The sequence below is a fragment of the Nomascus leucogenys genome, chromosome 16 (genome assembly GCF_006542625.1).
Source record: "Nomascus leucogenys isolate Asia chromosome 16, Asia_NLE_v1, whole genome shotgun sequence".
Lineage (NCBI taxonomy): Eukaryota > Metazoa > Chordata > Mammalia > Primates > Hylobatidae > Nomascus > Nomascus leucogenys.
Genome location: NC_044396.1, coordinates 56,348,470 through 56,375,840, shown reverse-complemented (window position 1 = coordinate 56,375,840; position 27,371 = coordinate 56,348,470). Strand labels below are relative to the sequence as shown.

The following is a 27,371-nucleotide window of genomic DNA, read 5'->3' as shown; positions in this document are numbered from 1 at the left end:
TTATTTCTTCCACCATATAAAAAAATCCCTTTCCTGACCTCATTTCCCTCTCCAGTTATTACCCCATTTCTCTCCTTGAAATAATTGTCTCTATGTGCTGTCTTCGATTTCTTTCCTCTCATTCTCTCTTGAAAGTCTAATCATGTTTTCATTGTTGCCACTCCACTAAAATTCTCTGATCATTTGATACAATTGACCTTGCCCCCTCTTCCTTGAAGCACTGTCTCCCACTGCTTTCTGCACACTCCAGTCTCCTGGTTTCCCACTTTTCCCTTCTGCCACTCAGCCTTAACCTCCTCTGCTAGTTCTGCCACTAAACACTGGAGCTCAATCCTTTGACCTTTTATCTTTTTTCTATGTCTGAATTCCCTTGATAATTTCATCCGGTCTCATGGTTTTAAATGCCATCTATGCTGCTATTGCCTAGATTTGCATCTCCAGCTTGGATCTCTCCCTTGGGCCACAGATCTATGTTCCAAATGCTTAGTCTACATATCTGCTTGGATATGTAATAGGCACCTGAAACTCAAATTGTCCAAAACTGACTCTCCCCATGCTCCTGTCCCCCCACTGCAAACACACAAACAAAAAATCCAAACTCTGGTCCTGTCAAAAGATTTCCATCTTGATAAATGGTAACTTCATTCTTCATTCTTCCAACTGGTCAACCTTGGAGGCATCTTTCTTCCTTCCTCTCTGTTAGGGACTGAGTCGTGTCACCCCAAAATTCTTATGTTGAAGCCCTAAAGTTCAATATGTCTGTATTTGGCCATAGGGCCTTTAAAGAGAGAAGGTTAAATGAGGCCATTTGCATGGAGCCCTAATCCAATATGACCCATGTCCTTATAAGAAGAGGAAGAGATACCAGGAGTAGGTAAGCACAGAGAAAATGCTGTGAGAAGACATCACAAGAACGTGGCCATCTGCAATCCAAGGAGAAAAAGCCTCAGGAGAACTCAAACCTGCGGACACCTTGATCTTGGACTTCTAGCCTACTGATCTGTGAGAAAATAGATTCCTGTTGTTTAAGCCACCCAGCCTGCGGTATTTTATTATGGTAGCCCTGGCAAACAAATATACTCTCTTTTCTCTCATTACCCACATCAAATGCATCAATAAATCTTACTTGCTCTACTGTCAAAATACATTCAGAATCTGACCTCACTAACGCTACACTCTGGTCCAAGCCACCATTCCCTGGCTTCTGTATTCCTGTAGCAGCCTTGTGAATGCTCTCCCTGTTGCTGCCCTTGCTGTCCTGGCCCCTTGCCCCCTCAGCACTCAGACTGATCTGCCAAAAACGGAAGTCAGATCCTGTCACTCCTCTGCTCAAAACCATCCAACATCTTCTCACCCCACTCAGTAAAAGCAAAGCCCTTGCATTACATAAAGTCTGTATAAGCTGTCCCTGCGCCTGCCACATGCCCTAATTCCTCATCCGTTACTGCTCCCACCCTTCCTCCCCAGTGCTGCCCTCCTCACTGCTGACACCAGGCCAGCTCCTGCCTCAGGGCCTCTGAAGCAATCTTCATCCTAGAATATTCTTCCTTCAGATATCCCTCTGCTCACTAAATTCCTTCACATCTTCACTCAAATATCCCCTTTCCCCGACTATCCTGTGTCAAATCTTACCTCCACCCTTTCGATCATCTCTCTTCCTTGCTGTATTTTTCTCCTTAGCATGTATGCTATCTAATCTACTATATATTTTACTAGTTTTTCTTTTATATACATTTTAACAATTTTTCTTATTGTTTGTCTTCTCTAATAGAGTGTAAATGTGATGAGAGTATTTTAATTTTGGGGAGATAGGGTCTGCTTTGTTCACTGCTGTATCTCTAGCATCTAGAACCATGCCTGGAATATTGTAAGTTCTACAGAAGGAAAGGAAAGGAAACAAAAGAAAAGAAAACGAACAAAAACAAAAACAAAAAAAAAAAGAAAAGAAAAGACCCAGATGAGAGAACCAGGCCTATATGACTGCAAAGCCCATAATCTTAGCCATGGAGATTTACTCCCTCCCTCCTATGACTTATATCCCCAACGTACAGCACAGTGACTGGCCCACTGGAAGGTATGGTAATATTTGTTGAATGAATTTATGGGTATTCATCCTCTTTTTACAATAAGACTATAAACATCTGGAGCAGGGGCTATAGTGTAAACATTTTTATATCCCTAACAGTATCTAATGTAGTTCTTTGCAATGATTAGTGCTCAATGCACATTCACTTTTCAGTTGATTTTCCCTCTCTTTTTAGACTTCCTTAATGAATAGTGAATCTATTTCTCCCCCTGACCTCAACTCTCAAATATTTAATACAAATGTTTTAGTCTGTTTCTATAAGTATCCCATATAAGCCTACTTATAAACGTATAGAAACCATTTATATCTCTTGGATTTATGTTGTCGTGCTAGACAAATTATCCTGAGACATACCATTCATGCTGTGCCAACAGCTCCTACGGCCTCACATCTGTAAAATGGCCACACATAGGTTATCTAAACATCTAATACTTACATGGTGATGACAGTGAGGCCAGTAAACCCCATTTTCCTTTATTAATGTCCGTTACAGCCCCACTTCCAGATCTTTAGTTGCTAAGTACTATTAATGTGTTGCTGACAGAACTACACAGCTACAAATGCTTTAAAAATATCTGAGACAGTTGATTCAAAGGAAAGCTACTTGATAACTATGTAAAAGGCTCCCCAACTTTTTTGGTGGCATTTCTTTTTGGCTGTTATATTTAATATAATTAAATAATTATAGTTGTTTGTTACAACATGGAACTAAGTATACGCCAGCATTCCATATTTTTTAGCAATAATTCTCAGGATGGAGATTCTTAAAACTAGCATTTTTCACATGGTGTGGCATGCATGCTTATTATTTTTGGGCTTTTATATATTATTTCAAGCTAGGGCAAAACATTTTATTTGCATTGCATTGTAAGAGTCACATTTTAGTAACTTGCCATTAAGGCAAAACACTTTATCCCCAAACCTATTTCACTTGATATAAAAAGCCAGATATGTCACATTGCTCAGTGGCAGGTGAGCAAAGTTCTCTTTACAGGAAATCAGCCAGTGAAAATTAAAGTGGTTCTGAAGAGCATGAGAGTTAGAAAATCTCTGTGAAAGCACATAGAGTGAGATAGGTGAGGCACGGAGGAGACACACATCATATGCAACCTCACTCACTTTCCTTCTGAGCTGTAGCTGTTCATGCTACCATCTGTAGACTCTCGGCTTGCCTGTCGAGTCATCCAGTTCCTCATCTCCACGGCCAGGCCTGTTTCTGTACTTCTTTGGACAGTGCTCCTTAGTTTTTTACCTCCTGCTTCTGCAGAGATAGAAACAAAAAGTGTAACAGCTTTGTCATCACTATCTGGTAAGAAATATCAGCCAAGGCTCTGAGATCATCAGATGCAAAGAACTGTGTAAATACAAAGTGCTCTTGTTAAGGAGACAGAAAGAAAAGGTATTTAAAATAATTTTAAACAATGTCATGTTGAGTGGGATGAAGATTTTCTAAAAAATCTGTAAGAAGCACAAAACACCATTGTTTTATTTCCATTTAAAACAGTGTGCAAATTGTTAATATAAGAAACAAAAAGATTCAACCTAAGGAAAAAAAATAAGCCTTATTTTCATTGTAATACTTAAATGCCAGGTCAATTTATGCCTATCTTTTGTTTCATTGTAATATTTAAATGCCGGATTAATTTCTGCTCACCATATTTTTCCCTTTCTTTTAATCATAGTAAAAGAACCAGGCCTTCATACAATTTACAAAGAAACAGATGGCGTGCAATCCTCAAATTTCAGTCTTAACTTTTATAGGAAAGTCTGTTTTTGTAGGGTGACAGATATTAGAAGGAAAAAGAATCTACACAAAGGAGAGAGCCTAGTTTGCCAACAGTTTCACATCTATTGGTAACTTTCAGAAAGATATTCCAAGAGCAATGCAAAAACTCACCAAAATAATGTGAAAAGAGATTTTTAGTTTTTGTTCACAGATAGTCATGTCCTCAAGGATCTTTAATAGTTTGGTGATGTGATTTACTAATAGAAACCAATTAGAAGACCAAACAGGAAGCTGAGTCAAATACTACAGATGTGACACAGATAGGAAGTACTATCTGGAGAGGTCAGGGAAGAAGGTGTGTCATAGAGGGTGTGGGATTTGAGCTGGGCATGAAAAATAGGCAGATTGGGACTTAACGAGAGGTGAGAAGAGAGCTTCGTAAGCAAGGGAAACAGCATGGGCAAAGGTGCAAAGATAGGGATGACCACGTGCATTTAAGGGAGGTGCAATGACCAAAGCACATGTAAAGTCATGGGGGAGTGGGTTCCACAAAAAACTGAGCCCAAATTACAAAAGCTATGAGTGTTGAGATGTGAAGTTGAGAGGCTACCAAAGCTCGAGCAAGAGGGTGATAGTCCAGATGATTTGTACTTGATTACTTCTTGTCAGGCTTAAATATTTATCCATACTGTGCATATTGATAGCTTTTTGGGATACAACCATACAGTTAGCTCTCTTAGTGCCTGGTATTAATAAGTTCTTTTTTTGTGAGACAGAGTCTTGCACTGTTGCCCAGGCTGAAGTGCAGTGGCACAATCTCCACTCACTGCAACCTCCGCCTCCCGGGTTCAAGTGATTCTCCTGCCTCAGCCTCCCAAGCAGCTGGGATTACAGGTGACCACCACCATGCCCTTCTAATTTTTTGTATTTTTAGTAGAGATGGGGTTTCGCTATGTTGGCCAGGCTGGTCTTGAACTCCTGACCTTGTGATCCACCCACCTCAGCCTCCCAAAGTGCTGGGATTACAGGCGTGAGCCACCGTGCCCAGCAATAAGTTATTTTTAGGTCTATAAATATTTGCTGATATTGCCAGTGATTTGTCGAAATCTCTTTTCACCAAGTCTCTTACAAGTACTTACCATTTTGAAATACTGCCTTAAATTTCATCCATTCTCTACTTCCAACATTAAAGTACACCAAAATGCTTTAAAGAGTATAAATGAAATATAAATTATGACTGATCTATAACTCAGTTCCACAATCTAAGGCTGATATTTTAGATAACTGATAGTAAACATGTTGTACTGATATGAACTGTAACAAGATACAAAACATCCCCTACTAATAAGGGAAAGATCTTCTTTACAGCAGAATATTAGTAAATGTAAAAGCATTAAATTTTACATAAAATTTAAAATTTATCAATTTGCAACCTCCATTGGAATAAATGATAGAAGCAAGGCTCATCAATGGGGGCTAATACTATTAGATGAAAGGTTGTAGAAAGGATACTCATATGAGCCAAATAATTGTTCCATAAATTATTCTAATTGTTAAAGGAAAAAAAAAGTACTTTAACACTGGGAGACCAGGCTGCCACCATCTTAATAAAGTGATCAAACTTAGCAGCACTAAGAGGGGACAATCATATGCACCTCCAGATATAAAATACAAAGCATCACTTGTCAAGTTGTTCTAGACAAAAACATGCAACTTGTTTCTAATCAGATCTTTGGAGCCAACTTCAAGTTTTCAAAAACAGGTGATAGAGTAACAAGATATATGATAGACACACATACACAAAACAATCAGAGAAATCCAGAACATGGACTATTGTTCAAGAAAGTTGGCCTAGTCTCTTAAAAAAAGTTAATATCATGAAAACAAACAAAGAAATAAGGTAAGGGAATTATTCTGGATTAAAATATATCAAAGAAATTTAACCATCAAATGGTATGAGCGTACTCGAACTTCTTGTTTGGGAAAGCAAAACAGGAAACTCTATATGCAAAACAGTATAAAAGTAATTTTAGGACAAGTTAAGGAAAATTTGAATGTGCATTTGACATTAGATGAGATTAGAAAATTGTTATTTTTTAAGGTGAATAATGACATGTATTATAAAGAATTTTCTTATTAGGAGATACATGCTAAAGTATTTAGACCTGAAATGTTATATATTCTGCAATTTACTTTCAAATGGTGTAGGAAAAAACAAAACAAAACAACAACCAAGCCCCCACCCCCAACCCAAAACTTCACATATATGTTTTTAAAAATAAGGGAGAATGTTAAGGAGAAATGAAAGAATGAGAATGCAGAGTACATCCTGATATTCATGAAGTTAATATTTATGATTTCATTTGAGTGGTCCTCAAATAACTATATCAAAAAGTAGGCTGGGCACGATGGCTCACACCTGTAATCCCAGCACTTTGGGAGGCTAAGGCAGGCAGATCACTTGAGGCCAGGAGTTTGAGACCAGCCTGACCAACATGGTGAAACTCTGTCTCTACTAAAATAAATTAGCCGGGCATGGTGGCCCATACCTGTAATCCCAGCTACTTGGGAGGCTGAGGCTGGAGAATCACTTGAACTCAGGAGGCAGAGGTTGTAGTGAGCTGAAATTGCACCATTGCACTCCAGCCTGGGTGACAGAGCAAGACTCTGTCTCAAAAACAAACAAACAAACAAAAACCCCAAGCAAGAAGTAATACAATTTTGTACAAGTGTGTCTCTCCATGGAGCTTTAATGTTCATTTCCTGTGAACAGTGCCCTTGTGAAAAAATTGCCATCAAGTGAGACATAAAACTTCAGTGACATTTGAGCATGTGGAATGAGGATACGTACAAGAAACATATGACTTAAAATGGAAATGAGATTCTTAAAGATCTCAGAACACAGCCTCTGCAATGTCAAAGATCTAAAGTTTTTAATTTAAGGTCTGACTCTATCATAGCTAAAGCGACTTGAAAATCTGCCATTATAGGGTTATGAGAACCAGCACCATTTGTCAAAGAATAATATGATAAGCATGTAATTCTTTTGCTTACAGGTTGCTTCTTACATGTGTCCCCTTCATAACAATGCTAAAAATCTCAATTTTACAGATATAGCATCTAAAGGCCCCAGAAGTTTACATAATTCCCTGAAGCAACATAGTAAGTGACAGAACCAGCATTTGTAGACAGTTCCCAGACTCCACATTTTCTGCTATTCAGTACTTCATTGTCAGAATATAACTAAAGGGGGAGCTTGTGCAGCTGTCTATGGAGATTTTACTGTGCTAATGCTGTAACTGCATATGGAAGGTCCTATTAGAAGCAGCTTAGTGGGGTGGGAAAAGCAGAGCACAGTGAAGGAGTCAGGCCCTGGGATCAAACTGCTTCTCTTTTAGTCTCCACTCTACCATTTACAAGGTGAGTGGCACCGAGCAAGTTACATACCCTCTCTGTGACTCAGTTTCCTCAAACTGAAATGACAGCAATAATAAGCCTACCTCATTAGGAATGAGGTAGGAATTTTTGTGAGTATTAAGGAAAACAATGCATTTAAAGCACTTAGGATAGTGCCTGATGCATAGAAAAGCTTCAATTAATTGTACTGTTATTATTACCAGATATGGAATTTGAAACTACGTATTCTAGGCCTGACTCTACCACTAACTTGTGAGCTCTATCTACTGTCCTCGCTGAGTCATATCCCCTTTCTGAGTCTCTGGCTCCTCATTTATAAAAAAGGGAGGGGGAGGAGGGCAGATGATATCTGACATCTTTGAGTTCTAATGTCTATGAGTTTGTGTATTAATGCATAACCAAGACCATGATTAACAGCATACATTGAGGAGATACTCTAGTCACTATCATCTGACATAATCAAATAAATCCAGCTAATATACTGAACATTTATAGTGGCCCTTTAATACATGTCTTTTTCAATGTTCCATTATCAAATACATTTATAGGCTTATCTAAAAAGTAATTTATTTTTCAGCACCACAAAATCTTTAGCTACATTGACAATAAAACTAATTTAACTTGAATGTCATTCATTACCATGATTCACATTTAATGTTCCAAATGATGTGTCATGTTATTCAACTTAAAAACTGAATCTACATAACAATGAAGGTCTATATAAAGAAAATGTGGTAGGGAGAATTCTAAGATGACACCCATGATTATGTTACTTAACATGGTAAAAGGGATTTTGCAGATGTAATTAAGGTTACTAATCAGTTGACCTAAAGATAGGGTGCTTATCTGAATGGGCGTAACTGAACCACACCAGCCCTTTCAAAGCAGAGTGTTTTCTCTGGCTGGTTCCAGAAAAGGAAATCACAGAGATGTGAAACACAAGAAAATTCAATATACCTCTCTCTGCCTGAAGAGGGAAGGGGCCACATGGAAAGGATGTGAGAGCAGCCTCTAGCTGCTGAGAGTGATGCCTGGCTGACAGCAAGAAAATGGGGACTTCAGGCCTGCAACTCTAAGGAATTGGTTTCTGTCCACCACCAAAAGGGCCTTGAAAGCCGATTTTCTCCCCTAGAACCTCCAGACAAGAACTCAGCCCAGGCAACATCTTCATTTCAGCCATGTGATGCTCTAGAGAGAAAATCCAGCCAAACGTGCCAGACTTGTGACCTACAGAACTGTGAATTAATAAATGGGTGTTTTCAGCTGTTAAATTTGTGATAACTGTTATACTGTAATATAAAACTAATACAGTAAGTTCTGAGTCCTTTGTAGATAAGTGTTTTACATGAGGAGACTTATTAAAATATCCTATTATGACTTAGGGGTGGACCATCAAAACTGTAAAAACTTAGCCATTATTTTAAAAAGTGTACATTTAAAAAAGTATACACATACATATAAATATACACATGCATACATAAACATATATGTATAATGTGTGTGTGTGTGTGTATTGAGACATCAAAAAAATACTCAGGTAAGGCCCAGATGGTGCTGTTGTTGAGCCCTGAAATCACTCATTTTGGTATTAGGTATTTTAAGCCAAAGTACATTTGGAGAAGATGCCTGCAGGTAAAAATCAAGTTCTTGAACTGCAAAACATCACAGGCAGAAGGAAGAACACAGGAGGTGTCCTCGTTATTCTGCCCTGCTTAGTCTGATGACTTATTTACCTGGCACCCTCAGTAAAGCCATTTGATTAAACAAAAGACCAAAGGGTCAGTTTCCCCTAATAATATCTGGAAACCAGAAAACCTTTTGGGTTACTTGACAACAAAAACCAAAAGATCCTTTCTGCTACTGACTTGTAAACTATTCTAAGCCCCACTCAAGGCAGGGCTTACAATGCATTGTCAAACTTAATGTCATGGTGACCTCCTTTCAAATCTTGGATTCACATAACCCATTCCTGGTTGCTTCCACCTGCAAGGTCTCATGTACTGCAGACAGACTTACTTTGGATTCAGGGTTTTCTCAATGTCAATATGCAAAATGATTTATGGAAACAGAATGAAGAATAGTTGGCAGATTATGAAAACTGACTTTACATTTTAGTTTAGGCCACAATTTATATGCTTTAACAAGTTGCTATTTTTGCATTTTATTCAAAATTACCATTTTTCAGAGTGAGTATAATTTAGAAAACCATTTGTGTTACATTTAAAGCATATTAAAAATGCATTACAATGAGTATTTCTAAAATTATTGACTCACAGATTTTAGGAAGCAATCTTGGGTATCCAGCATATCTATGTAGTTTATGCACTCCCTTATTGCAGCAATGAGAAAGTTGAGGTCCTGAGTGGCTAGTTTGTCTTCGGTAGAAGACTTTTTCATCTTTAAGAATCAATAATTGTAAATTCTACTTTTACTCTCTTCCACTTTGGTCCTTTAATTCCTAAAATTTAATATATAACAATTGTCTCCAGCACCTTCATCAACCTCTGTGGTAGACTCTGTGGACATGACTTCTCTCCCATCAGCAGTATTTTTTTAAATTTTACTTTAAGTTATGGGATACATGTGCAGAACATACAGGTTTGTTACATAGGTATACATGTGCCATGGTGCTTTGCTGCACCTATCAACCCATCATCTAGGTTTTAAGCCCCACATGTATTAGGTATTTGTCTTAATGCTATCCCTCTCCTTGCCCCCTACCCCTCAACAGGCCCCAGCCTGTGATGTTCCCCTCCCTGTGTCCGTGTGTTCTCATTGTTCAACTCCCACTTATGAGTGAGAAGATGCAGTGTTTGGTTTTCTGTTTCTGTGTTAGTTTGCTGAGAATGATGGCTTCCAGCTTCATCCATGTCCCTGCAAAGGACATGAACTCATTCTTTTTTATGGCTGCATAGTATTCCATGGTGTATATGTGCCACATTTTCTTTATCCAGTCTATCATTGATGGGCATTTGGGTTAGTCCCAAGTATTTGCTATTGTAAATAGTGCCCATCGGCAGATTTTATAACTTCCCTCTCATCAGCAGATTTTATATCAAGATATGAAAGAGGTTGATTTATTTATTTATTTGGTCCTGCAAGACCTCAATATGGGGACACTGTCATGGATTACTCTGACTGCATGTAAAAGCTCATATACTTATGTTTCTTAGGTCTTGCTACTATCATAAATGTAATTCAAATCTCTAAAAGTCTGAACAAAATAAAGACAAATAGCCAGCAATTTCGTTTGGGCTAATCCAGGCTCTGCATTTACAATTAAAATAAAATTGAAATTAAAAATTAACAATTGACACTCAAAATTGTTTCAGACTTTAACATGAATCCATTCATTCCAAAAGCTTTGTCACAACTATTTAATATTATAAAAGTTATATATCTAGGCCGGGCGCAGTGGCTCACGCCTGTAATCCCAGCACTTTGGGAGGCCAAGGCGAATGGATCACGAGGTCAGGAGATCAAAACCATCTTGGCTAACACGGTGAAACCCTGTCTCTACCAAAAAAATACAAAAAATTAGCCAGGCACAGTGGCAGGCACCTGTAGTCCCAGCTACTTGGGAGGCTGAGGCAGGAAAATGGCGTCAGCCCGGGAGGCGGAGCTTGCAGTGACCCTAGATCGTGCCACTGCAGTCTGGCCTGGGCGAAAGAGCGAGACTCCATCTCAAAAAAAAAAAAAAAAGTTATATATCTAACAGCTACAGCATGGTGAGCTTCAAGCAGGGGTCATGATTACGGTAGATGTTAAGGCTATTCATGTATATTCACTTTATTCCCACCTCTGAAGTTAGGTGTGGTCATGTGACTTGTTTGTCCAATGTGAGCAAAACTAACCCATGTAACTTCAGGGCAGAAGATTTAGCAGCTGATGTATGTATGACTCACTATGTCTCCTTCCATCAGCTTGAGTACAGCCACACACAGGATTCTCAATGGACAAGTAGCAGGAGTGAGACATAAATTTTTTGTGTTAAGCCATTAATATTTTTAGTTGTTACTACAACCTAACCTATTCTGACAGATACATACAATAGACAGTATTCCATTTTCTTGTAAATAAAGTTTTAAATTTGTCTATTTTTTTGTTTTCAACATCATTTAAAAATTGGCCATTTTGAATACAGCTCTGTTAAAAACTCTGAATTTGATATTCTATTTCATAACTGTTTTCATGGCTTTTGTTTTATAAGCATACTTAAAGAAATTTTAATCATTTTTCTTAAAATTCAGATTCACATTTAAAACACATCGAAATAATTTTAAATAAAGATTTGATTTTAGAATAGTTTTAGATTTACAGGAAAATTGCCAAAGATAGTACAGAGAATTCTAGCACCCCCACATCCAGTTTTCCTAATTATTAACATCTTACATAGGTATGGTAAATTTGTGGCAATTAACTAATATTGATATATGACTACTGACTAAAGTTTATACTTTATTCTGCTGTCCTTAGTTTTTACCTGAAGTGCTTTTTCTGATCCAGGATACCACATTACATTTAGTCATCATGTCTCCTTACGCTCTTCTTGGAAACTAATTTTTTATGTCTCTAATTCCTGATATTCTTTTACATTTCTAACTACTTTTCGCCTGCCCTTTGTATATAAAATTAACATGCAGTATGATGACTCATAATAGTATTCACATATCCATTAATAAAATCACTTATTTTCAGTAAAAACAATACATACATTGAAAATACTTGTCTATAGAAAAGTAGAAAATGTCATGTCATATGTGAAAATGCTGTATGTAAGAAAATGTTATCAATACTATATGAATCCAGACTCTATCACATAATGTAAAAGCATAGACTTAATACACATTTTAAGTGTATTTTTAAGTTTGATTACGTTTCAAAAAAACTCAATTAAAATTCCCAGTCCCAGTGTAATAATTGATTCAGGCAAGGGTCAGCAGTGGATATTACAATTATTGGATAATGTTTAGAGAACAGAATATTCACGTGGTACCAAAGTATTACTCCAGAAATTGCTTAGTAATTATAAAGGGAAAAATATATCTTTTCCATAGAGACAAACTAGCAGTCACCTCTTAACCAAGTGATGAAATGTAGCATACTTAGGAGTAAGAAATCTTGACATTATGTGTCTATTGATGGACTATATAAAGTTTATATCACCTACGACATTTAACTCAATGTAATCACATCTCTAGGTCTAACCTCCAGTTTACTGGAAATACAGGGAATAGAGAGAATGATAGAAAAAAAATCTAGAATGTTGGACATTCTACAAGACAGTTTTGTCTGGATTCTTCAAAAGTCAATGTCATGAAAAACAAAAGGGAAAGTACTGTTTTAGATTATGCATAACAACCAAATGTAATGAATAAACCTTGACTGAATCCTGGATTAAGGAGAAAAACAACAAAACGCTTTAAAAAACATTTTTTTGGGGGACAACTGAACTGAAGAAATTGGATATGGAATGAATATGAGATAACAAAGGGGTTTTTGGGTTAATTTTATGCTTATATGTATTTTTTAAAAATTTGAGATGTAGGCTAAAAGTACTTAATGATTTATCATGATGTCTGCAATTTACCTTATGCTCAAATGGTCGGCAAAAATACATACCACGTGTATGTGGTGTACGTATGTGAATGCATGTGTGCGTATGAGTGAAAAGAAAGCGAGAAAGAGAAAAGATAAAGTCAATAAAGTCTGTCAGTCTATGTAGTGGATGCTCATTGTATTATTCCTTTTTTCATATTTAAAATATTTCAAAATAAAAGTTGGGAAAAAAACTCAACTATTCAATTCAGAACAAAGGAGGGAAAGAGCTATTGTTTCATGACTTACAATTATGTGGAGATGCTTTGGATATAAAATCTACCTATCTCTAGTTTTCGTAAGAAGATTGTATGGCAGTGATGACTACTATCATTTTCCATATAAGGAAAGTGCCCAATTCACACAGTTGACTAATAATATAGATGAGACTTGAACTCAGATTTTGGCATGTCAAAACCTATGCTTGCTTCTCAAAGCGTGCTGGGCTTCCATCTTCACTTATTATTTTGGACAGAAATTTCTAATTCCAGAATAATCAGTGACTTGAAACCTCATCTCAGGTTCTCCTTGCATGTCCAAATAAACTTAAAATACATTGTTTTATGGGTAGTGTTGAGACTCAGATCATTCACGTTTTTTGTTCTCTCATGAAAAATGGGGAAATGTCACTTTCATCACTAAATTCTGACTTCATGAAAATGATGGTAACATGTATTTATGATAAAAATGGAAACAAATGTGCTAGAAACAGTTATTCCCTACAATATACATATGCATTTCAATCTCTCAGCATGCCACTTTGGACCAACCCACACCAAAAATTGGAGATTTCATCAAACGATACCATAGCTGTCAATAGGACTGAATACATCGTGAAAAATTGCGGATTTGCCAACATGTGGAGTTGAAAAGGATCTTGACCTCTTGTGTGTCTTGATCCTCATCAGCAAAACAGAGGGATCAAGACAGAGGACTGGCATACTCATTTCCCATTATGGGTTCCTGTAATTGTTAATACCAACTTTTAATGAGAAATAAGACCTTATGATGAAATAAAGCTTATGACTCTTCTGCAGTAAGATAATTATATTTTTTTCCATAAAAGTAAGGCTTATCATTTTGGTATTCTTAACACATTTAAATATAAGAAATTATAGCTGTAATTGTTATTCTTTTGGCATTTGTAATTTTTTGGTACTTTCTTGTTTTTCTTGTCTGATGTTGCTATTACTACACTAAGGGGGATCAAGTAAAAGCCCATTAGAAAATAATCCATTCCTGATCCACAGTTAAACTACTTAGATAGAGTTGCATATCCACTACCCCACTCCTTGGCTTTTTTTTTTTTAAACTTTCAGGTCTGTACTTGGTCACGCATCAGTCCACTGATACCTGTGCCTGTTTCTGTCTCAAGAATGGATGTGAAATATCACCAACCTCTTCATAACTCTCAAGTTAGATATTTTGAGGCAATATTTTATGGTTGGATGAATATGCCATTTTAGAATCAGATGATATGAGTTCAAGTTCCTATTTGACTATTTGCAAATTTGGGGCAGGTAACTTATCTTTCTGTAGGTCAGAGTTCTTCGGTGCAAACTTGGAATCCTAATTACCCTGTGCCATAGAGTATACAACACGTAGTGGTGTTTAATAAATAGTGTTGAAAAAGAATCAGATCCTATAATCTGCACAGTTTTGGAAACTGAATAACATATGAAATTATCATAAATCTCCAGAAAAAAACACTACGCATAAATAACAGGCCTTGCCATGAAGGGGAGAGAGCCTATTGGCCAAATTGAACTAAGGGGTGGCCATCCCACTCAAATCCTTTTTTTCAGATGATATCAAGGTGGCTGCCATTAAGTTGAAAGCAAAGGAAGTGAGTAGGGCACAGAGGCTAGAAACTAAAATACCAGAATCTTTAGGCTGAAAGCCTGTGTCTAATGAGGCATTTGGCTGAAGAGACTCACACTTGAAACTGATTTGAAGCAAACAGACTGTAAGCCTACTGAATTTCTGCACTACTGGTATAGAAAAAAAATACTAGCTTACCTTACAAAATCTGTTGAACCCATAAGATAACAATGGAGTTTCCAAACCTGTACTAGAAAGAAGCAGGCTATGACAGCAATGAAGCCACCTCTTCAATACAAACCTTTATGGTCATAGAGAATAAACAACAAAGAAACACCTTCCTGAAAACAGAACCAGGGTTGCCAGATGAGTAAACTAAGAAACATATTCTACTGTCAATCTCTGCCATTCCTACCAAGTGAGATTGGTAACTCCTATAGATGACTGATTGTTTTGTGTTTCCTATTCTCTCCTTTCTAAATGGATATTCTACTGTCAATCTCTGCCATTCCTACCAAGTGAGATTGGTAACTCCTATAGATGACTGATTGTTTTGTGTTTCCTATTCTCTCCTTTCTAAATGGGAATTTTTCTTTCAGTTATTCTGTGGCTACCATACATTTAAATTAGATTTAACAGAGTCAGATAACGGAGGCAGATAACTTGTTTTCAGCTTGCAGGTCACCATAACATGAAAAGCCACATCTAAATATGAGAGGACTACACATTGCTCAAAGATTCTAGATTTTCACCAGCCGGATAAGATTTTAAGGTCTTAAGGTTGTCCTTCTGAGGGGGAATTTATTATGCTCTATACGAAAAAACAAGAAAGTGCATGGATATTGGGTGGTCAAACCTGCAGAAAAAGTTAAAATTGAGAATGCCATATTCTTTACCTTAGATTTCTTCTATAGATTTTTCCCCCGTTCTTTCTTGTCTGCTATGCTCAATGAACAGAGAGGAAAATAACAATATGATAAACTCTTATTTAAAAGAATTAAAAAATAGCTAATCATATTGAGCTTAGTTTTTTTTCTTACCACTGGTAATTATTTTATATTACAAAGTGGATATTTGTTAATGTTTTTGGCTTACCAGCATTTAAATCTTCCTTCTACATTTGAAAAATATCCCATCCTTCAATTATAGAAGTTAAAATAGGAAGGTGCTACTTTTCCAGCCTGCTTTGCAATTAGGGTATAAGCACATGATTGAGGCACTACTTTTCCAAACTTTGAATCTGAAGTTAATAAAGCAAAGAAGCAGAGACACCATAGGCTTTCATTCCAATGAGTGTAGTGGCCAGAATATATTTTCCCGAAGTGATCCTGTAGCAGCATGCAGTGATTCGCCATGAGTCCTGACAATGGTGCAAGCTGTGATGTCTGTGCCAAGTAGCAGTAATAGTTTAGCAGGATTAACCTGCAGTATGGTTTTGGGCATCACTCCTAACCTACAGTCCAGAATCTCCAGCCTTCCTAGAGGTTCTATGACCTATCCAGGATCCCTTAGGAAATACCTTTCTTTTCTGCCTAAATTGCCAGAATTGATTTCTGTTGATTGCAACTGGGCACCTGAAAGGAAACATGTTGTATATGCATGTTTCTTTGTAATGTATGATAGAAAAATGTGTTGCTAGTTTATACTAAGCTAAGTATACACAACTTCTACGTGTAGCACAAAGAATGCATAACATTCAAGTACTCTTGTACCTGCAAGAATGCAAACAATCACCTAATCAGTATAGTCCCTTTCAGATCTAACAGCTTCTTTCCATTCCACAATAACAACATAGAAACTGATCAGGTACTTGTTCATTTATTCGTTCACTACATATTTGTTAAGTACTTCCTGGATGTAAGGTACTGTGGGAGATAACAAATACGTAATACATGATCACATAATTCCCAACTACATGATTTTTAAATTTAGTAGGTAAGATAGTACACAAATAATGATAATGCAAGGCAATATGCGCTAAGTGCTTTATGAGTGGTAATAAGTTCCTAGAGCTGCATTGTCCAGTAGAACTTTCTGTGAATGAGAGAAATGTTCTGTAATTCTGCACTGCCTGATAAGGTAATCACTAGTCATACGTAGCTACTGAACACTTGAAAGGTGGCTAGTGGGATTGAGGAATAAAATTTTAAATTTTTAAAAATTTATTTAAACAGTCACATGTGGCTAATACCTCATGTAGTAGATAGCACGTATTTAGAGGCTCAGAAAAAGGCAAAAATATTTTGAAATGGGAGTATAAGGGAATAGTAAGCATAATACTAGTCCACGATATTCATCAAGATAGGTATTGTTATGTACACTTTACATACAAATGAGGAAACTAAAGCTGAAAGAAATTGTCTTCATAGTCCATACAACTAGGAAGAGGTAGAGCCAGTATTTCCAATTCAGCCACACAGTTTTTCCTGTGTCTACAGAAGCTCTTACAGCTTCTGAATACTTCATACAGTAGATGGAATATGAGCCCAGCTTTGAAGGACAATTAGACAGGATATATATATATATATACAGTGGTAAAGGAAGAATAGAAAGAAAGGCATGAACAAAACTTTGGAGACAAAGAGCAAGAAGACTTAGTTTTATAGAATTACTAGCCTTAGGAGGTGGGGATGCTACACCATAAAAAAAAAAAAACAACCTTATATTGTTAAAGAATTTGAATGTCAGGCTAAAGGCTTTATTTAGTAGGAGATGTAAATCTACTGAAGTTTTTGAAGGAAGGGTAGTGTTAAGATAAAGATGGGGTTTAAGAGAACTGATACAGGAGCAGTGATGTCGGATTGGTCCAGAAGGGAGAGCGAGAGAGCAGGTTGGGGGGTTATCAGATCACTTCAAAGGTGAGCTCACGTGTCCCAAACTACCATGGTGACAACGAGAATGGGAAAGAAAAAAGAGAACCGAGAAAAGTTGGGAATGAAGCATTTCCTTGGCAGAAGTTGCAAAATGTTGGTCTTAAATGTCAGGCCACATTTGGTCAATAAGTGTTTTGTTTGGCCCAAATAATGTTTGAAAGTTTTTATTCATGTGCCAACATTTTAAAATATAAAAGTTTTAAGTAAACAACCAGATTTATAGCTTTCCTTCAGGAAAAAAAAAAGGGTAAATTTTCCAACCTTGGGCTGACATTCAGTCTGGCACTAATTAGCTGGAACTGACTATTCATCCTTCTTTTATAGATAGGTAAGCTTTCTCCAGCTCTTTGAGTCCTTGTCGTTTCCCTTTCGTTTTATTCCCGTCCTACTTCACTGATGCATGTTTCTTTCCTGGCCTGTGATTTACAAAAATAATAAGGGAACAGCCGATAATTTTATTTTATTTTATTTCATTTTTATTTTTTTGAGACAGAGTCTCACTTTGTCACTCAGGCTGGAGTGCAGTGGCTTGATCTCGGCTCACTGCAACTTCCGCCTCCAGGGTTCAAGTGATTCTCATGCCTCAACCTCCTGAGTAGCTGGGATTACAGGAGCCTGTCAACACGCCCGGCTAATTTTTGTGTTTTTAGTAGAGACAGGATTTCACCATTTTGCCCATGCTGGTTGTGAATTCCTGACCTCAGGCGATCCACCTGGCTTGGCCTCCCAAAGTGCTAAGATTACAAGCGTGAGCCACCGCGCCCAGCTGATAATTTTAAGTTGTTAAAATAAAATTTCCTTTCCTTTTAGTCTCATTTAAACAAAACCTATGTTTTTTTTTTTTTTTTTTTTTTTTTTTTTTTTTTTTGAGATGGAGTTTTGCTCTTGTTGCCCAGGCTGGAGTGCAATGGAGCGATCTCAGCTCACCCCAACCTCCACCTCCCGGGTTCAAGAGATTCTCCTGCCTCAGCCTCCTGAGTAGCTGGGATTACAGGCGTGCGCCACCAAGCCTGGTTAATTTTGTATTTTTAGTAGAAACGGGGTTTCTCCATGCTGGTCAGGCTGGTCTCGAACTCCTGACCTCAGGTGATCTGCCCACCTCAGCCTCCCAAAGTGCTGGGATTACAGGTGTGAGCCAGCGTGCCGGCACAAAATCTAAATTTAAAAAAATGGTACTTCAAATCCTTTGTTCTTGATGATCCAGACAAAAGCAGACACCTTTGGTGATGTCCACGAAGCTCACAATAACCACTTCCCTTCTTAGTTGCCCACAGAAATGCATTTTTGGTGACTAAATTTATACATACATGGCCTTGCCTTCTGGCTGTATTAGGATGGACCAAACTGTGTAAGTGAAATCTCTTCTTTGGGAATTTGGGAGTGGGACTGAGAAAGACAGAAATATGCAGTGTGGGTGGAACTGTGACAGGTGAACTTGGATGCCACTGGCTGTCATTTTCCATAGGCCACATGGTCTGGGTAATAGAGCAAGGGAGAGAGCTAGCTGCCGAGAAAGAAAAAAGCAGCCATGCAAAGACAGAATCAATGGCAAGAAATGGGAAAAGAATGCTCATGGGTTCCCAACAGCCTTCTGGCTCCCAGTTTAGGTCCATGTGAGGCCTGGTGGGATTTCTGCTCATGGGTTTGGTAAATTATCTCTGCATAAAGCATGATTTACATTACAATAAATACCCTGTTTTCATTTAAAGAGTGATACTTCCAAACTAGAATGATACTATCATTTTTGTGTTTGTTTTCTACTTGTTCAAATAATATTATATATACACAGCATTAGGTAAATCTCCCTCCTCCCCAATCTAAAGCATTTCAACATGAAAGAGAACAAATATACAGAATGATCTTGTCTGATCCATAAATAGGGGCCTATGTAATAACAGCAGAGAACATTTACATTAAAACACAGTCCTTGGAAGAAATGGGATGCTGTTATTACAACTTTCTAGTGGGTTTCCTTCATAAGTCATTATATATAAGATGTTTCTACAGGGAAACTCGTTCCTGTTACTGGTAGTGGAACCTGTTAAAGGATGAAAGCAAATTGAGGTTTACTTTTACTTTTATATTAAAGGGTTTTTTTCTTTGTAGAAGTCAATCTATTAAAGTTTTAAATTAAAGATAGTATTTGGACACATGGTGGTGAAAGATTCTGAATCTTATATGAAAAAGGTCATATTTGATAGGCATTGAGTGGAACTGTTACTCAATTTACTTTCCTTAATTCCAAAATCTTTTGCTTCACTTTGTCTGTTATAATGTAAATCTAACATAAAAATATTGTGCTGTTTTGGAATATGGTATGAACTTATTTATGGAATGATTTATTACACATAATCTAGAAAAAATAATATCCCCTATAAAAAGATCCATAGTAGCCTATAACTGTCTATCCATGTCCTGCCTCCAAGGTTGGCTTCATGAAGATGTGTAAAAACTATGACCACTGCATTTAAAAAAGTCTCTATCACATGTTACATTTTTAAACAGTATAAATATAATGGATGGATGGCAGTCAGTTATACTGATATTCGGTGTGAAAAGAATGGTGGAACTATATACTGTTAATTATTAATAGACACTGAATATCACTGTGCTAGGTATGATGTTTGCAGTTTAAGAGGATTACATTTAAATGTATGAAGAATTTTTCTTATTTCAATGGAGTAAGGGCGAAGTTCTAAACTATTTTAATCAAATGGGACTGATTATTAAGAATTAAGTATATTATTTACTATACACAAAGACTAGAATAAGATATGTCTCTTTATACTCTTCTTGCTGGGTGAATAAACCTCTTAAAGAGTGAGGCTAGGCCGGGCACGGTGGCTCACGCCTGTAATCCCAGCACTTTGGGAGGTCGAGGCGGGCGGATCACGAGGTCAGGAGATTGAGACCACCCTGGCTAACACGGTGAAATCCTGTCTCTACTAAATACACAAAAAATTAGCCAGGCGTGGTGGCACATGCCTGTAGTCCCAGCTACTTTGGAGGCTGAGGCAGGAGAATGGTGTGAACCTGGGAGGCAGAGTTTGCAGTGAGCCAAGATCGCACCACTGCACTCCAGCCTGGGCGACAGAGCAAGACCCTGTCTCAAAAACAAAAACAAAAACAAAAACAAACAAACAAAAAAACTCAAAGAGTGAGGCTGAGTTAAATAGGTCTTTTTATTCCAGTTTAGTCAATTTTATTTTAATTCCTCATAGCTTCACTATCACATGCAAAGACTCTTTCCTCAGTTTTCTGGTGATTTTAAAGCTATTCTTATTTCTTAGATGGTTTTCCTATAATTTATGTTTAAGCTAGTGGGATGTAAAAGAAGTCAGATGAGTTAATTTATTCAGTTTTATAGTATTAAGCTGATAGGATCTCTTCTGTATGATTGCCAAACTATATTTGAAACAAAGGTGGCAGATCATAAAATCAGGCAGGCCAAATTCATCACATAAGGACATAATTAAACAAGAATCACTAACCCAGAGCCACATGTAACATTAAGATAGCTTCTGAGAAACCAGATTCCCCAAGTATTAGAAAATGTGCCATTTTCCTACATTATAGGGTCATAATCATTTGCCCTTGGATCTATGGGTGAGAAGCTGTGCGGCTGCTTCTCTTATTAGGAATGGTAACATTTCCTTGAAATAGTTCCCTCTTTCTTATAATTGTCTCTAATGTTTGAAAACTCTACACGTAGTAATATCCTACATTAGGGAGGTGGACTCAGTGTCGAGGCCAAGTAGTTTATATAGTGAAAATAATTCTTATCTCAAAGGGTTCAGTGATAAAATAAGTAAACATAATTTATAAACTGTTAAATAACATGTAAGGTACTATTACTACTTTCACTTAAAAAAAAAAACAAAACCTCAGAGATTTGGAGAGCATCTACCTGGAATACATCCAGGGAAAAGGATGCAAAGAGAAAAAAAAAAAAAAAAAAGAGCTCCAAGTATACAAAAACGATTCCACAAAGACCATCAACAATCTTAATTTATTTTGTTTATGGGAATGTCCCTTTCATCCTCACTGAAGTAAGCGTCATTGAGATTTATGATCTGGGGGCAAGTTGTTTAGCTTCTCTGAGTTTTGGTTTTCATATGTGTAAAATGAGGAAAATAGTAACATCCTTGAAAAATTATCATGAAATTAAAGGAATGTGGCACATAGAAAGTGCACAATGAATGGAAACTTTTCTTATTGTATTTGGTTTTCAAGACCATAGCATATTAAAAGGAAACGTCGTATAATGATGAAGAAGCAACATATAGAGTAGTTAGATTATAAATTTCAAAGACAGACTTTGGGTTTATATCTTAACTCCACCACTTATTAATTGTGGGCTCCAGGAAAATTCTTTTCAAAGGTGTGTGGGAGGCTGCTGATACTGGCTTGGTTCATGAGAAACTGAGAGTTATCACTGACACCTGAATCAATGTTTAACCCTCACTTTCTCAGGGCACCCTTTTCTAACTCCTAAATTAGGCTTTCTTATAATTTCTTGTCGCACTCTGCACTTTACCTTCCTAACACCTGTCACAGTTATAATGATGTAGTTATTTCTATTAATGTCTACTTATCTCCGTTAGACTGTAAGCTCTAAGAGGGAAAGGAGCATATCTACCTAATTCATTAGAGACTCATTGCTTCTAACGCATCAAATACCCCCAATAAATATTTTTGAATGAATGAATGAATGAGTGGATGAATGAAAAGAGTATGATCTCTCTGTAGACTTCTTGGCACTTTTTGTGTAGAATGGAAACTTGACACGCTGTACAAGAAGAAAATGTGAATATGGCACTGGAAGACAGGGTATACTTGAAATTATTTAGCTATTGGACTCTTTCTGAAAAGAATAAAAAAAAAGACTAGCTTTAAAATCAGACTGGCTTACTGAACTGATTGGTTAATTTAGTCAAATCACACTGGTTAAATCACACTGGTTAGTAGATCTGCGCTCTTTAGACAAGTTGCTATTAACCAGTGTGAAAATCATACAGTGGGATGGATTTACTTTCTTTATAAATGTGAATGAATCTCACAGTTATGATAATAGTAACATAATCCTGAATATGTTAACCACATGACCTTCATGTGTCCTGTGTGGGTGTCTCAAAAGAAAAAAAAGGAAGTAGAGAAGCACTGCTTTAGGCCAATGATTTCTAACTTTTACAACCCTGCAGAGTATGTTGAAATATCTTAAAAAATCCCAGGACTTTCAAAGGTGTTAAGAGAATCGCAAACTCAAAGAAAAAAGTTAAGATTTCTTCTCGTGGCTGTAAAAATGACTGTAAGCCAATGGAAAAACCTCTAATTTATGGAGAGTGTCTCCTCTCTAGTTACTAGTAGAGAACTGTATGGTTAACTTTAAAAATGCTGTTTCCCATATAAAACATTTTGTCTTGGCAACTTAAGAAGCTATATTATGGGATAGAAATCTGTTCCAATTTCCATGTGTAGATATGTAGGAATTTCTTTTGGGATTAGTCTGTGTGAGCCATAGTTAAGCAAACGTACTTCAAATATTGAAATAATTTCATATTTATATACATTTTTCTTGTCTCAAAAAGGTTTTTGGAATGATACTTTGTAAACTCAACAATCCTAATCATAATTTAAAGAAAAAGGACGATACCTTATCTGAAGCAAACTCAAGACTGAAGACTTGGTGTAAAAATAAAAATTTGGGAAATGAGTCCATAATAACCTATGTTTCATTTAAATATGTATTTTCAGGCACAAGTGGTTAAATTCTAGCCTCATCACTTACTAGGTATGTGAATGTGGCCAAATATAAGAAAATAATAATCTAGTATAGCTTGGGAGCTGAATGAAAAGGTTGTGTTGCTGAATGCCTGGGTTCAAATGCTGGCTCTATTACCTACCATCTTGGTGACCCTGGGCAAATTTTGGAACTCTCTCCCTGCCTTGGTCTTCTCATTTGTGAAATGAGGATAACAAAAGTACTGCTTCATAAGGTTGTTGTGGGCCTAAAAGAATACACGTCAAGTGTAGAACAGTGCCAGACTAATAACAAGTACTAAAAGTTTTAGCTACAATTATGATCATTCATTTACTCAATCTAATTTACTTCTTGACTTGTTTACATTTCCTAGAATTTTAAATATTTAATTACAGGAAGCAAGTGAAATGTAAACGTACAAACAAAAACAGAAAAGGACTAGTACGGAAATTAAATCATATTTATATAGGGAAGTCCCCTGCTGTTAAATCTATATTGATTTATATCCAACTGATATTGCAACAATAACCTAGAAGAAACTTGGATAGCTCTAGCTAATAAATTAGTTTGAAGACAACTTTCCAGACATATTACCAATCCTCCATCTTCTACTTTTCCCCCTCCCCTATCGGGAAAAATAGCAGAAAAAAATTATTTCAATCTGTTTTTAGAACAGGCAATTTCTTTTAAATCAGGGCTCACTACAGATGTCCTAATAAGAGGTCATTGATTGTCTTGGGATAAAAGCAAAAGCAACCCTGTTATTTACAAAAATGGAGTTAACATCATGATAACTAACCTACTCCGGATATACATCTAAAAATGAACACAGTTTGCAACTAGTGTATCAGTAAATTAATAAATATTTCAAACGCTGGGACACTACTTACTATTTACCAGTCAATTATCATTTTGATTTACAAATTGTATTTTCAGTGTTAGTTGTTAAATCTTATAGGAAAGTCCATGAAGAAAATACATGTTATGTTATTCAAAACTTTACGGACTCCAAACAAACTGGTGAAAAGTTTAAAACAGCGAGTCCTCCTCCTCGTGTTTTTCATTAGCTTAATTACAATGGCATTGCTGAAACACCAGAGATTGTGCCTTGAGCACAAACTCACCTTCGGTACTAGCAACCCTCTACCTGTCTGTCCACTGTGTGACCCCTTCCCCTCGTCCGATCTTGGGTTTTCATAGGCTGAGATTCCTGTTTAAAAGTTTTGCTGCTGCATTTCCCTTTAGTTTTCAAGTATTTCTGTCCTCCAGGCCAAATGCTAATACCCGGACTGCGAAGAGTAAACCAAAACAGAGTGGGGTGCACCCAAGGGGCGCCGCCTTGCCTCCCACCAGTTTACATTCTCTTTCAACTTCCAAGCACTTGTAATACAACTCCACTAGGACAGCCTTTTCCCAAGTCGGCGCCTGTGGAGCTCTCCAAATAACCAAGAAACAACTTCTCTGCTCAGCTGACGTGCTCTAGGGCTCTCGCCCCCGGCACAGTCCCGGAGAGCAGAGGGGCTGGGACACTGCTACGTGTTCTCTCTGCCCCGGCCAACCCTCCAGCCACCGACTTTCTAAACAGAGAGACACCAACTACGGGGGAAGGGGTGTCTCACCTCCTTCTTCCTCCTCCAGGGAGTTCATGCAGGGAAAGTAGCCGGCCAGTGCCTCGAAGGAGGCAGACAGGCTGCTCCGGCTCTGGGAGCGCTGCATGGAGCGCCCTGCAGCGCTGGCACCCCCCAAGCCCTGCCGGCCCATCTTGGACGAGGACCCGCTTTTCCCGCGGTACAAGATACGCGGCGTCTTGGCGGCTGGGGCGCGGCGTCCGCAGCGGTTCCGGGACCAGTGGGCCAGAAGCCAGGTTGGTGCCACGGGACCCTGAGGCTCTGGCCCCTGCCTCCCTGACCCAGCCCGGAGGAGACGTGGCTTTCCTGGCCGCCGGGACCTCCACTTTATTGGAGAGGGGTCCAGAGGAGGAGGTGGAGGCGGTGGCGGGCGGAGCGGCTGCTCGCAGTGAACATCCGAGGTCTCGCCCGGGAGGGAGCTGAGAATCCTGGAGGCTGGAGCTGCTGGAGTTTCGCTGCCCTCCCCGCGCAGGGAGATGCCGCTGATGCTGCGGTCCCCGCCAATCAGCGACCGGAGGGGGAGGTGGCGGCGCGACTGCACCTCGGCGGGCTGGTGGCTCCGGGGCGCGCGCCTCAGGTCCTGGGCAGCTGCTCCGAGTAGCTCCCGCTGTTTCCTCTTCCCTCCGCGTGGTTAAGGCCAGGGAGTGGTGACTAATTACATGCAGTGGGTTAGGCATCTCAGATGAGTAAACAGGTAAATTTCTGGTAGTCACTTTCCCTTTCCTCAGGTTCACAATTTTTTTTAACGCTCCTCAAACACAGGCAAAAAATATTGAAATTTTCTTCAAGTCATGACACAAAGGCTCCTCAATTTTTACCAAGTTCCACGAAAACCTACAATTAAAGCTTTCTCTTTTACTCTCTTTGTTAAAAATGATAAAAAGTGAACTAAAGAAATCAAGAACCGATAAACACCAGCACCGAAAAGCACAAGGATGTCTATCAACTTTGTTTTAATTTTAGGAATTTTTATTGCCTTCTTTCTCTAAATTAAATAATCTACCCAGTATGGCTAAGAATGACAACATTGTACGGCTTAACATCTAAGCAAAAGGTATAACATCCTGTTAACATAAATTTGGAAACAACACAAACATACTAGAGCAAAGTAGTTTATAAGCAACATTACATGATGCATTCTGCAAACTGCACATCTCTATCCCGGAACCTAAAGCAACTTTAATTCCGTTTTCCCAGGAGTCAGATAACTGCCTTACTTTTTGTAACCTGAGACAAGTCATCCCACCTGTTTCCCAATCTAGGGAGGTGGGAAGGTAGGGTACTACTATTCAGTCCTATCCCTGTCAAACATGATCACTGGTCGTGTGTGATAGGGGATTTCAACGTAAAATGTAAATTATACAAACTAAAATGGTTCATTTATTCAATAAATAGTTCCTAGATAGTACATATGTACAAGTTACTTGCTTGATATGATGAAAGATTCAAATACTCATTCAATTAATATTAATTGAGCTCCTAGTATATGCCAGGTACCATGGTAGATGTTTATATGATCCAACAGTGATCAAAGCAGCTAAAAAAATCCCTGCTCTCATGAAGCTTACATTTTAGTTGCAGGGGAGAGACACAATAAATCAGTAAATTATATAGTGCTAAAAAGGAGATGAATGCAAATAAAAAATTAAGGGGTATGGGACACTGCAATTCAAAAAGAGTTGTCAGGGTGGGTTTTCACTGACAGTACGACATTTGAACAGAGGTATGAAGAACCTGAGGAAGTGGCTAGTCAGATATTCCAGGAAGAGAGTAAGTTTGAGGCAGAGAGAACCTCTAGTGCAAAGGCCCTGAGGTGTGATGTCCTGGTGTGACCACAGAACAGCAGAGAGGCCAGGGCAGTTGGAGTGAGTGGGAAGGAATGAAGGACACAGAGACAAGACTCAGAGAAAGACACAGGTCATGCAGAGCCTTCTAGGTATGATAAGGACTTTGTCCATTGCACATCACAATTTAGAAGGTATGAAAAATGCATACAAGTAATAATCCTTTTAAATACACTTAAAATTAGGAAACTTTCAGTATAAATAAGAGTTCCATGGTAAGAAAAAGTAACAACTTTAGCTGTTTAGACTTAGGCTCATCCAGATTTATTGCTTTTGTTTTCCTAATAGACTTGTCCTTTCTCATTAATGTTCCTACAACTCTGTTAGTCCAAGTTTCTTTTCGTTATTTATCTTCCTCAAATATCAGCATTTCAAAACAACATTGATAAAACCGGAGAACTCTATGAGTACTTTTTCAAACCATATCACTTTTATTCAGAGACTAGAAAATTTTTATTAAATGAGATTTTCATTATAAGAATCATAGAATTTTAGAAACTGCAAGGACTTTATTAAAAGTCACCTAATTTTTTTTAAACTGTGAGTCACAAGTGAGTCATGAAAATAACTTACTAAGTTTTGATTAGAATTTAAAAAAATAAAATTCAGTATCAGAG

At 37.7% G+C, this 27,371-nt stretch overlaps 1 protein-coding gene across 50 annotated transcripts in view; it reads right to left on the bottom strand.

Moving 5' to 3' along the window:
• Positions 1 to 27,371, bottom strand: part of RIMS2 (regulating synaptic membrane exocytosis 2) — a 776,667-nt gene that overhangs the window by 7,673 nt on the left and 741,623 nt on the right. For all 50 annotated transcript variants that reach the window (XM_030795330.1, XM_030795305.1, XM_030795309.1 and 47 more), the window contains one exon: positions 3,206 to 3,347. In XM_030795330.1, the coding sequence (XP_030651190.1) occupies positions 3,206 to 3,347 (142 nt within the window). The remainder of the gene's footprint in view (positions 1 to 3,205; positions 3,348 to 27,371) is intronic.